The 15,670-nt window shown below is 36.2% G+C and overlaps 1 protein-coding gene across 1 annotated transcript in view; it reads left to right on the forward strand.

Moving 5' to 3' along the window:
* Positions 1 to 7,465, forward strand: part of LOC139152130 (enoyl-CoA hydratase, mitochondrial-like) — a 30,193-nt gene extending 22,728 nt beyond the window's left edge. The window contains exons 3-6 of the mRNA XM_070725223.1: positions 2,425 to 2,552; positions 4,815 to 5,019; positions 5,799 to 5,986; positions 7,036 to 7,465. Coding sequence (XP_070581324.1) covers positions 2,425 to 2,552; positions 4,815 to 5,019; positions 5,799 to 5,986; positions 7,036 to 7,101 — 587 coding nt within the window. The 3' untranslated portion in view covers positions 7,102 to 7,465. The remainder of the gene's footprint in view (positions 1 to 2,424; positions 2,553 to 4,814; positions 5,020 to 5,798; positions 5,987 to 7,035) is intronic.
* Positions 7,466 to 15,670: the final 8,205 nt, after the last annotated feature.

Consider the following 15,670-nt stretch of genomic DNA (forward strand, 5'->3'; position numbering starts at 1 on the left):
CATAATTTAAATGTAACCAAAGAAAGTACACTTGAAAGTGACACCTGTAACAACCAACAAAGTAATAGTACCAACAAACATGTAACTGATGTAACCAACAAGGGTGAACAAAGTAACTTGTACCATGTTAACAACAAAGTAATTTGTGTCCAGATAAAAATGGAGACAATAGAAGTACATATGTTAGCAGTATTAAAATAATAACAGCAAAGTGTAGTTGATAGCAGCAACAAACATTTTAAACTATATAAATTCTGGTACGTGGTAGTACACATCAAGGAAGTACACAATTTAGTATTGGATCCAGAGGCAAACAGTGCACATGCAATGCATTAATTTCCCTTTATATGTCATTACAGAGGCACCTTATGACAAGAGTAGATTTAGATAAAATTCTGCACCCGGGAGATGAACTATATATTTCCATCATTACAGATTTAAAACTGAATGATAAATTTGTTAATGACCTGCTCATGTTCGATGACCTACCACACACTGTCTTCATAAATCCATGGCATTATGGCATCAAAAGGGGTCAAATATATACCTTTGTGATCAGTCACCTCGCAAAAGCTATTTTTGCCATTTATAACTCACACAAGTTTTACAAAACCAATAAATAATACAGTAACTTCGGTTTTAGGGCTTCATCAACTCCATGTAATTTGAATCATGGCAAAAAGCTCCAGGCTTGGAGCTTCCATCACATAATATGGAAGAGCCATCTTCCGATTGGTATGGCATTGTCCACTCACCTATGATCAACCAGGCTGTGGATATTTACATAACTATTGTTGAGACTGAGTATCCTTTGCAAACAATGAATCACTTATGATGAACTGTCCACTGTCAGATTCTGTGCTGCTGTTTACTACTAACAAGTGAGAAATTTGACAGTGGACAATTTATTATACGGGATTCATCGTTTATGCAAGGATACTCAGTATCAACAATAGTTATGTAAATACGCACAGCCTGGTTTGAGCCTGGGTGACTGGACAATGCCATACACACCAGAAGATGGTCCTTTCATTCCTTTCCATATCATATGTTGCAAGCTCCAAGTTGAAGCTTTTTTCCATGCTTCAAATTACATGGACTTGATGAAGTCCTAAAATGAAACTTCCTGAACATATGTAAAATCATCCTTGGTGAACTTCCCCTTTCAATGTATCTACAGTTTGTAACTTTATCATCATTTGCATATCCTTACATTTGCCGCAAGTTTGCTTAGCGTGATGACTTTAGCCGCTTAGATTACTTAACCCTTGGATTACTCTACAATTTTTATAATCATTTTCCATTACAATCAGAGTACATTTGCATTTTTGTTAGTATTTTATTTAGCTTCGATATTTACTTTACACTTACTACCATTACAGTAAATTTTATTTACTCATTACATTTCTACCATCAACATCCATTTACAATATATTGCCTGCTTGTTTGTTCAGTGTTTATATATTGAATAAATTTGTTTACAGTTAAAATCCATACTTGTCCGTGTCACTTTTCCCCAGCTGTCAGCTACAAATACCAGGTGGCTATTCTTTAACATTTGAAGTGCTGGCACAATCAACAACCTCTCCTCTATGTCAGTATGTAGAGCTAACCCATTCAAACTCCCATATGGCCAAGAGTATATGCGCCTGTGAAAACTCTTCTTATAGGTTTGAGATTGCCTGTCTTTGAGTTTGTCTGTATGTATATGATATGATTGTGCGGGTGTGTGTGCTGCAAAAACTCCACAGCCGCAGCACCTACCCATTTAGTATTTAATGTACAGGTGCACCCAGAGATAGAGTAGTTTTACAATGTGCCAGTTGTGATCAAGTGCCATTGGCGCTATTTTTTTATTCCACAGAGAATGTTGACTACTTTTATATTTTAATAGTTTTGTTCAAATTTATAACTGACGCTCTAGCCTTTCCAACCACCTTAACCCTTTGAATGCCAAAGTCAATTTTGTCCCTTTAAAAAAAATTTATAGATGTAAGTATGAGTAAGATATAAGTATAAGTAAGTAAGCGTAAGTTGTTTTTTTCAGATTTTTTGCCAAAATTTTGATAAAAAACTGTAACAATAAAATGTGATGTCCATTTGATTCAAAATTATCCAAAAAAATACAGAAAAATTCCAAATTACAGCACTCAAAGGGTCAATACATTAGAAATGGTACTTGGGTTCCCAAATCATGTACCTGTGTTCCCAAAACACAGCACAAACATTTCTGTGTGATTTAATGTAATTTATATCACCATACCATTGCAGTGTTCTTTGGCAACCTCAATTGTTTCATTCTACTGACACAGAGGAATACCTCAGGGATCTTTTTTGCCAAGTTTAGTCACTACACTTATCAACCTAAAAGAGAGAATTCTCGTCCACTGCCATTACCACTTTGTTGTGTTGCTTCTTCCATAGCTGGAGCAGACATCAGAGAAATGAAAGACAGAACGTTTCAAGATGTGGTTGCAGGAAACTTTATAAGTGACTGGTCACGACTGGCTTTTATGAAAAAACCTGTTATTGCTGCTGTAAATGGATTCGCTGTAAGTACATTACAGAACTAAATTCTGTAGAAAATTATGATGAAACTGCATTCTGATGGAGACAATGAATTGTACATTCAGTGATTTCTTTTGATGCCATATGTTCAGACAGTAAATACTTTGGTAACCATTTTAATTCTCAAAATATCAAGTTTAACCCTTTGAACCTGGCTCGGACAGAAATGTCCGATGACGTCATAGAGTACCAGGGGGTCAGGGTGCAAAGGGTTAAGGTGTGATTACATAATAATCATCAGTTTTCAAGTGGAATTCAAAATTAACATGAGAATTCTTTGATCAGAAAAAAAACATCAACAGTTTTGATTTCTTGGTAATGTTGTGATAAAAAGTCAGTTGTTTATCGGTAGAAAAACTTCATAAACCCCTTGGCAACCTGGAATGTCTGAAAATTTCCCTCACCATAATGAATTGCTTTATATCTGAGTGCCACAGGTAAATTCAAGCTAGATCCTATATGTGTTCATGATGTATTTGGCAATGGCAGTCAAAGGGTCTAAATTCATGATTTTGAAAAGAGATATGAACATACTTGGTCCAGAGACAAAAATAACATTCAGTACAGTCTCATATTTTCAAATGAGATGCAAAGATACACCTTAACCACCTTACTACCCAGTAGGTATAGATGTCTACAACTTGACCACATACCCCCTACTTACATGAATAGCTTCAATAACATCGGATCACGGCTCAGAATACCTAGATGTGTGCTGCACCATGCGTGTCCACGATACGTTTGTGTTGACAGAATGTGTGTACTGTAATCCATACCTGAACATGCCAAATCCTCCTCTGATAATTTTGACAGGTACTGTAATCCATACCTGAACATGCCAAATCCTCCTCTGATAATTTTGACAGGCACAGTTTTCACATTTTTAATGTTCTGTTTAACCCTTTCACCCCCAGTTCCCTGTATACAGGTCCAACTTTACCATAGAAAACAATGGATTTGGGACAAACAATGGTGGGAAAGGGTTAAATTGAAGTACATGTATCTTCACTGAAAACCTGAAGCCCATAAACAAAACACTTGATGTTCATAAATGTATCTGTGACCATGGTGCAAAGATGGTAAAGTGCACAGGAAACCCAATGCTCATATGGTCCAAGAATGCAAAAGGAGGAACTTACATCGGGTTGATGGAAAGGATGACGTGGAGTACAGATGATTTTCAAACTTGCATATGACTATACACAAAATTGGTTTTCATTTGCATAAATTTATGAAAAATGCACACATTAATATAAATTACATTATTATAAGCGTGTCAGTGAGGACAATGCATGTCTCTGATTGGACAAGAGCTCACATGGGCTGTGGTTAAAACCTTGTATCAGTGCTGGTACAAGCCCCTCTACTAGCAAAGAAGCTTATTGCCGAGGCAGAGAGCATTTAGATAATGAGGATAATTGCAAGAGAAGTGTGAATGTTTAGATTATTGCTCTTAAAACTGCTGTATCGGAGTATCGGAGCATTTGGCTTGTCACTTTTTGTTTGGCCTTGTTGCTTTCATTTCCATAGTTAGGTATGCATTCTATGTATCCTTTGCATCAACAATGCTCAGTCCCAGGTGCTGAATTTCTGTTCAATGACAATTGCTCAATATTTCATTCTGTTTTCTCCATATTTTTTTGTTCAAAAAACGAGAGAGGAAATAACTTTTAATGCCATAAAGACAAATTATGATATAATAGCAGTAACCCACTTCGCAGCAGATATACACTTACACATGTAGGGTTCAATTTACATTACCGGTAGATTATGAATACTTCCCATTTAGGTTCACACAAAAATTGATTGGCTCTTTACTAACTTTTATCTTGCAGTGATTCAGCCTTTCTTTCTCCAACAATACAGCTACACAATGGGAAGTCCTCTTCATCTGTGACTGTGTGTAGATAGCAAGCTGCCACATACTTGAAAAATTTTGAACACCTTGATCATTAAAATACCATCCTCCTCTAGCATTCAGATATTATTTCAGACCCTATTCAGGGCTTACATGCTTCACTCACAGTCATTGAATTGAAAACCGTGTGTAGAGTTTTAGATCCATTTCCAGTTGTATCTCCAATAGCTTCCTGTTTTTGAAGCAACGTAAATGTCCTGTTGAAATTTAACATTTTAGATTTTTTAGCAATCCTTCAAACATTTTTGTTATCTTTGCAGTAAAGTGAATTCACCTTTCAATATCTATTGTTGTGGCACCTACCTGTATTTACTGGTTTTTTCAACAGTTAGGTGGTGGTTGTGAGGTAGCCATGATGTGTGACATAATCTACGCTGGTGAAAATGCACAGTTTGGACAACCAGAAATACTGATTGGTACTATTCCTGGTGCTGGTGGAACTCAAAGACTGACTCGTATTGTTGGTAAATCACTGGCAATGGAAATGTGTTTGACTGGAAACCGAATCAAGGCACAGGAAGCACTGAGTGCAGGTAACATCATCTGTTGTCAAATCAAGAAATATCAGTAAACTGTTGAGCTCCTTTATGTCAGGTTGATAGCACGTTGAAGAACAAAGAACATTACCATTTTATAATATTTCAGTACTTTTTGGGTCCACAAAACAAGTACATCTCTTATTCTTCTGCCAGAAGAATTGCCTCCACCCTGCGGCCCTCAGTGATTAAAACCCAAGAATCATCTCAGTGTCGGTTGTTCTCACAGGCGTAGGTAGACTGCGTAGTTTTAGTGTAGAGTTATACTACATTCTGACGTTTTGATACGCAGACTGTCCACAAAGATATGAAACGGACTTATCCGGCCTGCAAATAAAACTGCCCGTTCTAGTAGAAAAATAAACACAAATCCTACATTCAGTTACCTCATTAGATGCGGAAGGCTCTCTGCTGTCCAAATACACACTCACGATGAAATGAAAACTTTTGAAGAAATCTGCCACATTTTGACAAAATTGGCATTTCTGGTGTCAAGAGTTGTATAATGCAAGTTATTGGCATAATGGGACGCCATCCACATTGCTGATTGGTCCGTGAGCAATGCCATCAAAGGCATCAGACAGAGATTAATTACTTTCTATCTGCGGACAGTATGGCCTTTGGTTGTTGTCTCTTACATACATACATACCATGATGATGTACTGAAATTCAAATTCCAAGTGATTGTTCCGTTTGGAAAACTTTATATTGTTTGTGTTAATTAGTATTTCAAATCCATAATTTTCTAAGAATTACATTTCTTAACATGTTAACAGGCCTTGTCAGCAAAGTTTACCCAAGTGATGAGGTGGTAGAGCAAGCTATCAAGACAGCTGAAAAAATTGCCAGTAACTCAAAAATGGTTGTTGCTATGTGCAAGGAATCTGTCAATAGAAGCTATGAGACAGTTTTGAATGAGGGACTGCTGTATGAGAGGAAAATTTTCCATTCAACATTTGCCACAGTAAGTAAACTTTGTTTTCACTTCGTCTTTTTCAACAATGCTTGATCATTTGACTAGATAGTCAATGGGTCAATATTTTTCCCATTATATTTTTTCAACTGATAGATCGACTCAATGGAAAGAGTAAGAGTTTCCCTTCTAAACTGTAATTGTGAGATTGACCTTGAATTTTCACATCACTAATAATATATTCAGGAATTTTTCAACATACTGTATTGAAGAACATATTTTATTACATATGTACCACAGTTTACTTGCATCGAAGCGCGCGCGTACTACCGGTATTTGCACTGCAGTGCAAATACCAAAAACATTATTCCATACCTGCATGCAAATGAATAGAACAGCGTGTGATCCTTGTCTTTCAATGTGTGTCGCGTAAACTATTTAAAATGTGTTCGCTTGTGTTTTTAGTTCCTTTGTTTTCTTGATAAAATAAACAGGGGGAAACAGTAATAATAACAGAACCCCATGGCGAACGAGCAAGCTTGCCGTACCTGGGGTATTTGCACTCGTGTTTGCGTTGAATCCGGCTGTCCTTTCACTCGCTGCGCTCGTGAAAGCACGACCGCCGGATCCCCCGCAAACACTCGTGCAAATACCGCTGGTATGGCGCGCTTGCACTCTCTCGCCATGGGGTTCTGTCATATTATTTAATTGTTCTGTTATAGTGAAAGTGACAGGAAAATGACTGATTGCAAGAAAGTGAAGAGTTTGTTGGTAACAGTATAGAATGGTTCATTGCATGCCCTTTCATGTTCAATGATAACCATCAGATAAATAGATGCTATAATATTTTTGCTTTAAATGTGTTTGATTATAATTTTCCTTTTGCTTTACAAGCATTTTCCAAGTATCGTTTGGCTTCCATATAGCATATTCCATAGGGCATATTCCATTATCAAGTTACATCACACAAAAGCTGATTCATAACTAACAGATCCATGAAGTTCGGCAAGATCTCAGACCAAAGTCAAATTCAGTTTGTTCAGTGTTTCAAAAATCAGTAATTTCAAAACCCATGAATAACTTTCTTTATTTGTTTTCAGAATGACCAAAAGGAAGGAATGGCGGCGTTCAGTGAGAAAAGACCACCCAATTTCAAAGATTGTTAGAGTCATGTGATCATCAATGATTGATACAGCCATGTTAGTGTGTGTACTTTGCTGTAACTAAACCATCTGCTACTGAGTGGGCATTGTTTCTGTGAAATGATAAAACAAATAATCGGACAATCAGTTTTTGTATCAGATCTGAATTATCTACAGTGCTCTGATAATTGTAATTTGTCAGACAAATAACTAACTGAAAATAGTTTAAATACACCATGTAGCATAAAGGAAACTGTACAGAAGATAAAAAGATGCACCCACTGTCAAGGACGGGGAAACATTGTTGAATGAACAGACAGTATCTAGATCAAGTTAACAATGTATATTGTCAATATACCTTTAATTAAAGACAGTATTCTAAAAGTAAGCTATCATGTGTCTTCATTGTGTTTAAAATGGTCAGAGATGAAGCCAGAGATAGGTCTCTTAATATTTTTTTATGTCAGTGTCTCACTGACACAGATTATAAGAACAGTGCACATTTGGTGAAAAGAGCAAAACTTCATGGAGACAGTAACAGATTATCAATGCTACTTTTTTGCAAATAAAGAGTTGTCAATGAAAACTTCAGATTTTACCAAATATGCAAGGCATATATGTCTGTAACATTGCATGCAAGGCATACAAGTCTGTAACATTACAAAAACCAAGTATTTGTACAGTAATATTCCAAAATTGCAGAACTGAAACTCCTTAGGAATAATCAATGTCTAGTTCTGAATAAAGGTATGATTGACAACATACTGAGCAGATTTGTACCTTGTATGCCTTGTAAGGGCAGCTCAGCAACAATCTCATCGTCAAATCTTTCATCAACACAAAACACCATCACTTCTTTCACAAAGTCCATTTATCAATGTTGACTTACAAATTTTTGAAAAAATACCCTTTTTTCAAATTCGAGAGTTAATGTGAATGGCAAGATTTCTTTTCTAATTCATCAAGGACTGCTATACACTGTAAAGCCCAAATAGCTGCAAATTTTATTCATTATTTTCATGATTTTATTTTCAGTCTAAGGTTAGTTTGTGTAAATGTGCTAACTGAAGGATGTGTATATAGGTATCGCTGCTCGCTGATTTGGACTATGCCTACATGTTTTAACAATAAACGGGTGCTGCAATCGTAAAATGGCGCCACAACGGAAAAGTACAAAAATTCAGTATTTCTTGCACATACACACCATGATCATCCAAGAAATAAGCATGTCATTTATTGAATACACAACATCGACATTTTGTTGTCGTAGTCATTGTTTTCTGTGTCACATGATTAGTTTTTGAAAATGGCAGGAAATCTAAAATGGTGTTAAAACTTTTGAATTTACATGCTACTTTTGACACTTATGACAGTGTTATACACTTTTTCAGTCTTTAATTGGTCTTGTTCAAAACAAAAACTTGGAAAACAGGATATTTTGAGATCGGTTTATTACACATTTGCAGCTATTGGGGCTTTAACAACTAGATCAATTAAGGTGTGCCAGTTATAGTAATGTGATTCATGATGTTCAATATATACAATTGAAACAAGATCACTGGTGAATATCTGTTTATAAATTAAGGTTTTCTGCAGTTGCTGTGCAGAAGAACCAGTCGGAGGGGTATGGATAATTTAGAGTCCAAAAAAGTTTAAAGACTGAATTACATGTATGATATATTTTCAATTAGGCCAGACAAATCGTACTTTTTCTCTTATTTTTCTAGCAAACAAAGAGAGGCTGAGAGTGATTATTTCATAATCATACCAAATCATCCGATGGCAATGGTTGGTTACCAAGGAAACATTGAAATCCCTCTCGATAGTATCAAAATCCTGTTATTCAACAAATTGATTATCGAAGTTAGGCAAAATCATCTTCCACTTCCTGGAAACAACTTCCACTTCCTGGAAACAACTTATTTCCTTTGTTTCAACATAAAGAATCACACTCATGCCAGAAAGAATAGAAAAATTGGTGTTTTTAGTCCTCTGGGGGACTTACAGTTTGGGCAGGGTCAGTCTGTGTGTCTGTGCGTCCATTCACACCAAGATCTCAGATATGGCCAGCATAACGACAGCACACTGCCGCACCTATATGCACTTTGTTTTGTTTTGTTGCTTTTTTTGATGCAACTAAAATTGGCCATCAGGTGGCCATTTTGTTAGATACAAATATACCTTCATGCTGAACTGATTTCTATCAAATTTGGTACAAGGATAGTGCATTATAGCTTACACATGCACATGGTTTTGTTTTTTGGTATAATCAAATATTGCTGTTAGGTGGCTATTTTGATATATTCATGTGTGCGTTCACACATATATTTCTGACAGGCAATGGCTATTTTTATGTAAATACAAGGATAATACATCATTGGGTACATGTGCACACCAGTTTGTCTTTGATCCAATCAAATATGGCCATCAGAGGGCCATTTGCTATGTTTTTTGGGTCGTTCACACAAATATCTCAGATTTGCCTTGGCTATTTTTTTTCAAGCTTGGCTCAAGAAAAACACATTATGAGATACATATTCTCGTTGATTTTTTATCCGATTTTATAAAAGCCTGTGAGCCAACCCAAAAAATAAGACTGTTTCCCTCGGCCTTCGGCCTCGAGAAATAGTCTATTTTTGGGGTGACAAACAGTCTCTCTGGGTACAGACGTCGTATGCTATTACCCTCATGGCCAGTCAATATGTGTATACAGTGCCCTGTGAATTCTGTTACATAGTTCATCTGGTTGCTTACGGTGACGTCATGTCAGCAATGACGATCATATGCAGTCGGGTCACACTTTTTGGCAGAATTTCATTCCACTTTTCTCAACAACAATACAAGTAAATCCGAACCAGTAATTCTTACCCGTGTTTCAGAACAACAGGAGTACAACGTCTAAACATCCTGGATCATACGGTTGACAACGAACATTTTCACCACAATATACTCGACTTGAAAGCTGTCTAAAACAATATCCAATACTCCGAAAAAGATTTCGGTCTTAGAGTATTGATCCAGGATGCTGATGATCTGTCGCAAGGTCATTGTCATCTTGCAGAAAAGAGAAAAACATGTTCTCATTGACGCACTCTGACACTGGCAAACTAGTGATCCTTGTAGAAAAGTGTCAGGGAGAGGGTATCTGGAGCTGAACCTCGACTGGTGAACCACACTTTTGCTGTAAGACTTGTTTTGATAATTCCAGGATATTTATGCAGGGAAAACAAAGAAAGCAAAAACCACTGTATTCTCAGACAACCACCACCACTAGTACGACAGCCAAGTCTTTTTCCCTAAACTGTGTCTTAGCTTCCTTAGTTTTTTTTAAGTGATTTCGCTTGTTAAGATCTTCAAATTGAAATACAGAGTCGCTGGCACTCTGTCAGCATTGGGTAATTTGGCATTAACAAAGTGGCCGCCATATCAGATACTTCCAAAGCAAGAAATACAAATCGTATGGTAAAACTCTGCTGGTGACTGAATATTTCTCTGTGTTTCACTAGAAACAAGTTAGTTATCGTAAATACCAACTTTGAATTCTAATTTACGTATTATATTAAACATGGCTTACTTGATATTGTACATTTTATCTTTAACAGAATAGCTTGAAACACGCAAATGCATACAGCCGAGCTCGAGCAGATTTAATTTTTCGTCAAAGTGTTTTATTTGATGATACGAGTACATTACTTTACATTACTTTACATGAGTATTTATATCATTTCACTTCAGAGAGAAAACATATTAATTAGCCATCAAGAATTCCAAGATTGCGACCATTCAGCTGCCACTTCCCAATATGGCTGCCTTGCAAGAATTTAAATGTTATTGAAAGCAGTAAAATAGCTTTGGTCCCGATTCAAATGAACAAAATGTCAATTTATATGTTTTTCATACTTCTTACTCACTATTTTATGATTTTCAGGATGTATCTTGTCATTTATTTAATATTTTACTGACAAAAACAGATTTTAGAAGACTTCATTGAAGGTGTTACACTCCTCGAAACTGAAAAGCATTAAACATCCATTAGCTGTAACTTTGGTCATTTTTTATTTTGTTTGTTTCTGACTATCATCTGCAGAGTCTGGTATGAATCCCTGAACCATGGAGAAATTCCTAATATTTAGCCCATAAATATACCTTATATGCGTATAATCTGCATTGTTATTATTTAAATATTGTATTCAGGTCCGGACTAGAATACATTTATCAACAATAACAATGGTCATTTCACATATACAGGCTGTGTTGGCAAGCAAGACACCTGGCATTGGTCATGATGATCGGATTATAATTCTATAGTTGATACATTGAAACAGAGTAGTGAAAAATTAGTCAACAGTTACAGCTAATGTCCCTTTAACATTTTCAGTGTGCAAATTATGGTACCTGAGAAACACACTTCAAAGTTTTATCAAAGTTCAAATATATTTGAAATTTTCAAATTCAAAATATACATTTTCGATTTCCACAAAATATATTTTTATTCATATCCGCATGCGCTTTTAGAACTGTTCACTTTCTCTTTTCTGTGACCAGTCTCAGACTGCCAAAAACTTATTCCAGGCCCATGGGACCAGACCCAGCGTGCTAAAAATATGATCTCGGATCAATCCGGCACATTGCAAAAATCGTAATCTGAGGCCAGCAAAAAACGTGATCTGAGTAAACTGGGCGTCCAAGTTTAGTGTCCGAGATTATGTTTTTCGTACCATGTATATGCATAGTTCCCGCTTGATAAGCTACACGTTTGGCATATTAGATGATAACTGGTCGAGTTGAAAGATTTTGCTTTCTTTAGACTGTCGTTGTTTTATTGGCTGATTGTGTGAACACAAAGACAGACCGGAAAGTTCCTAGACAAGGTACTAGGTGTTTTTACCATAGAATTTAACAACCTGTCAATACATGTTGGTATTATCCTTAATAAACAATGCCGCCAAATGTATTTTGAGTAATCAAACTCAGAAATGCACATAAACCGGAATTTTTCGAGACAAACGTGATTTCTGTAGTTTTTTTAAAAAGAGTTATGAGTCAGAAATTGTATCGCATAAAGGGTGTGTAAGGCAAATCTCAGTTAGACAACAAATTACCTTGATTTTTGTTCAATTTGAATATTACAATAGTCTCATTCCACAATCAGTGCCAGTTCCTCTTATGTACGGTAAGATTGCAGTAGCGATGTTGCACAAAGCCACACATAGAGGGACTACTGTGACAAAACCAATGAAGACGAACGTTTTTTCGTTTTGTTTTCAAATATACCATTGGGCAGTTTTCGTCACATTTGCGTTTCTCATAGCAAGTTCGGCAGAGTGATTGAATAGTAATCTAATTAAGTATCATCGGGCCCTATTTTTATGTTAGGTTTGCGCATGCACAAGGAGAGACATGGTTTACTCAAGAATTCCAGCGAGGTTATTTTTAGGGCTGATTGTGTGAAAACAACTTTAAGGCAGACCAGAAAAATCCTAGGCAAGCTTTTAAGCGATATTTGAATTACCATTTGACCTTAACCACCTGCCAATATTAATGCAACTGTTTATCTTTCGAACGCCTCAGATTATTTAAAGTTTGATCATTAGATTTGGTTCAAGTCGGTGAATTTTTAAAATATAAAATCATTTATAATAGTTTCACTTGTGTCTCTCCTTTTTCATACGAACCTATTTGGAATTAGGCAGCCCATTCCAGGTTTTCCCAGCGATTGAATGCGCTACCTTTGAGTGTGCGCAGTAGTGAGTTACATGTACTAGTTTCTGCCAGATTCCGGGAGAAACTCCCCTCGGATAGCGCTCACCCCGCTCATCGCGCTCACCCCACTCACGCGCTTCAAATGGAAACAGAAAGCAAATCATCGCGTCCACCCCACTAAAACATTTACAAATCACAGACTTGAACAAGTCTATTTGATCATTGAAATTGCTGATAAAGTGTATACGCTTTGCAAGCACAAATTACAGAGATGTTTTCGGCAGTTCACTAAACCCATACTAAAAGGTGTCGGTTCCCTGAGTTCATAAAAGTTTCCCTACCAGCTCTTTCAGCTCCTGTTCGACTTTCAACACTGCTACTGTATTAGAGACAATGTCACTCAACTTTGAATTCACTGACCAGGCGGCATTTATCACGCAGGCATCTGTTGGTATTTTACACCGTCATTGGAATTTGTTTTGCAGATTCGTGAATGATAAAGAAATGAAGCAAAATTATACATCCGAGTGGAATATTTAATACAAAGTCTTGCACCGTAGCTTGCTTGGGGACTGGTCAGGTTCTTCGGCGGGAGGAGTGGATTTTGATTTAAAGACGTGCAATTCGTTTAATTTTGGGCACTGACTCTATTGTGCCAGTCAAGGATCTTTATTCCAGATTACAATGGTGACCATTAAACCTTAAAGTAAAATTAAATAGTTTTTAAGCTCGCACCAGAGTATATTAATGCACTAATTAAAATTATTATTATTACACTTTATCTAAAGAGGGTAATCTGATTACAGTAAAGTAATTATAATTTCCATCAGAGCCCTCATGAGTAAAGAGGCAAAATACACAAACAAATCATCGAATAAACAAAAACATATGGAATAGACGAACAGAAGATGTCGAAGACAAAAGAAAAGCAGGCTAGTCTAAGTCAGAGCCTTCATTACAATATTTCATGAAAAGATAACCATGTAATTTTGATTTAAACGTCGACAAGGCTTCACAGTCACGGACAGTTGGGGAATGGAATTCTAGATTTTAGTAGCACGATATACAAATGATCTTTGATCAATGCCTGTCCCAAACATTGGTGGGTAAAGAGTATCGTCCCGCGAGAAACTTACGATCTGCTGGTCAGTGTCTTTTACAGATTCAAAAAGCGATTACAGAAGTTTTTAGAAAGTCATTCCAAGCCACAGATACCAAAGATTTTAACAATTTACCTCCACATGTAAGAGAAGTAGATAGTGTAGAAACTTTTAAAAAGCCTGTCAAAATTATTTACTCACTACAAGCCTTTGTAATTCTTGTTTGCTTTATACTTTTTGACTTTGTCCGTGTCCTTGATTTTCTTGTAATATGTCTTTTGTTAAGTTATTTCCATTTTGAAAGTTGTTTTTATGTGTCTCGACTTCCATGAAAACAGGTTTATTGTAAAAAACCTATGGAGTTATCGAGATTAATAAATAAAGATTAAAAAAGAAATAATAAAAGATTAATAATAATAATTTGTTGGGGTCAACCAGTTTTTGATTTCGGTGATAAGGGTCACCATATTTTGGAAAGCTTAAAAGGGAAGAGTAATTGTGTTTTTAGCTTAAAGATAGCAGCCAATACTCGCATAAAATGTATTGTATCTGTCACTCTTTGCACCATTTAATTGCAATTTTTGTGCACCCTTTTGGCACCTACCAGTCATGTATCAGGTATATATATATATATCATAGACGTCTGGATGTTCGCAAATTGAAATTTAAAGTCATTTTTGCAAAGTGTGGTCATCATGGCAAAGTTTATCTACACATTCGGCATATTGTATGAGTACTGATCTAGTTGAAGGAATTTTATCGTTGCTTTCTTGCGAATGGATCCATCACATCAGACAGATAATTGTCTAAAGGAAAGGCTATGACTAATGTGTTGGCAGCATTTATGTCTGTTTATAAAAAAACATTTTGCGCATATTTTAAGTAGGGAAGCGTGTCTTGTACTTACAACTGTGTAATTTAAACGACAATGAGAAATGTGCTGTATTAAAAATAGATACTCAAAATAATATAAGAAAGAGATGTAGAGTTATTCATTAAAAGGGTATACAGTTGAATGCCTTCTTGAAATTATGCAAATTAGCATGTCATACAAACAATTAAATGGTAAGGTATACTTCTAAATTGTCTATAGTAAAATCCTGGTAAAAAATAATAAAGCGAAATTACAAAATAAACAGACTGCTGTATTTGAATCCTCTCTCAAAGACAAAATGTGTAAGTAGGCGGCCATTTTAGTTGTGCTAACTTACTCATATTGCCCAATGCTAACAGAGTGCCAGTAACAATATTATTTATTTTGAGAAGACAAAGTTAGGTTTGTCCCACCGGATACCGGACTAGACTGTGTCAATCAAAAACGCTAATGAAATGATAATGTAACATAATTTTAATTAGTAAGACTGATCAACTTAAAATGTGGTAATTTATTGATTCAAGAGCTGAGCAAATCCATTTGTCCGATGTCCTAGACCACCTGCGGATTTGCCATGCCACTGATTGATGAGCCGCGGTTGGTACTCATACAGTCGTTTGATAAATCCAGCATGCCTGACAAGCATATTGGCCCTGTGCCACAAAACACTGAATAGATATGCCTACTCTTCTTGAAGTAGTACTGTAAAATAATTCACCAATACTAACGGATGGCTGTATTCTCTGTTTGATTCCAACTCTTCACTTTTGTTAAGTGAAGGGAAAGTAGTTTTGATCAACCATATGAATTGAATATTTGTCAAACTACCACAGTCCCCTGTGAAGAGATCATCAGAACGCTGCGCTGATGTCTGTCACGCTTCACAATAGCAGAGTGAATGCAATTGGTGAAGTCT

This window comes from Ptychodera flava, chromosome 15, assembly GCF_041260155.1.
Source record: "Ptychodera flava strain L36383 chromosome 15, AS_Pfla_20210202, whole genome shotgun sequence".
Taxonomy (NCBI): domain Eukaryota; kingdom Metazoa; phylum Hemichordata; class Enteropneusta; family Ptychoderidae; genus Ptychodera; species Ptychodera flava.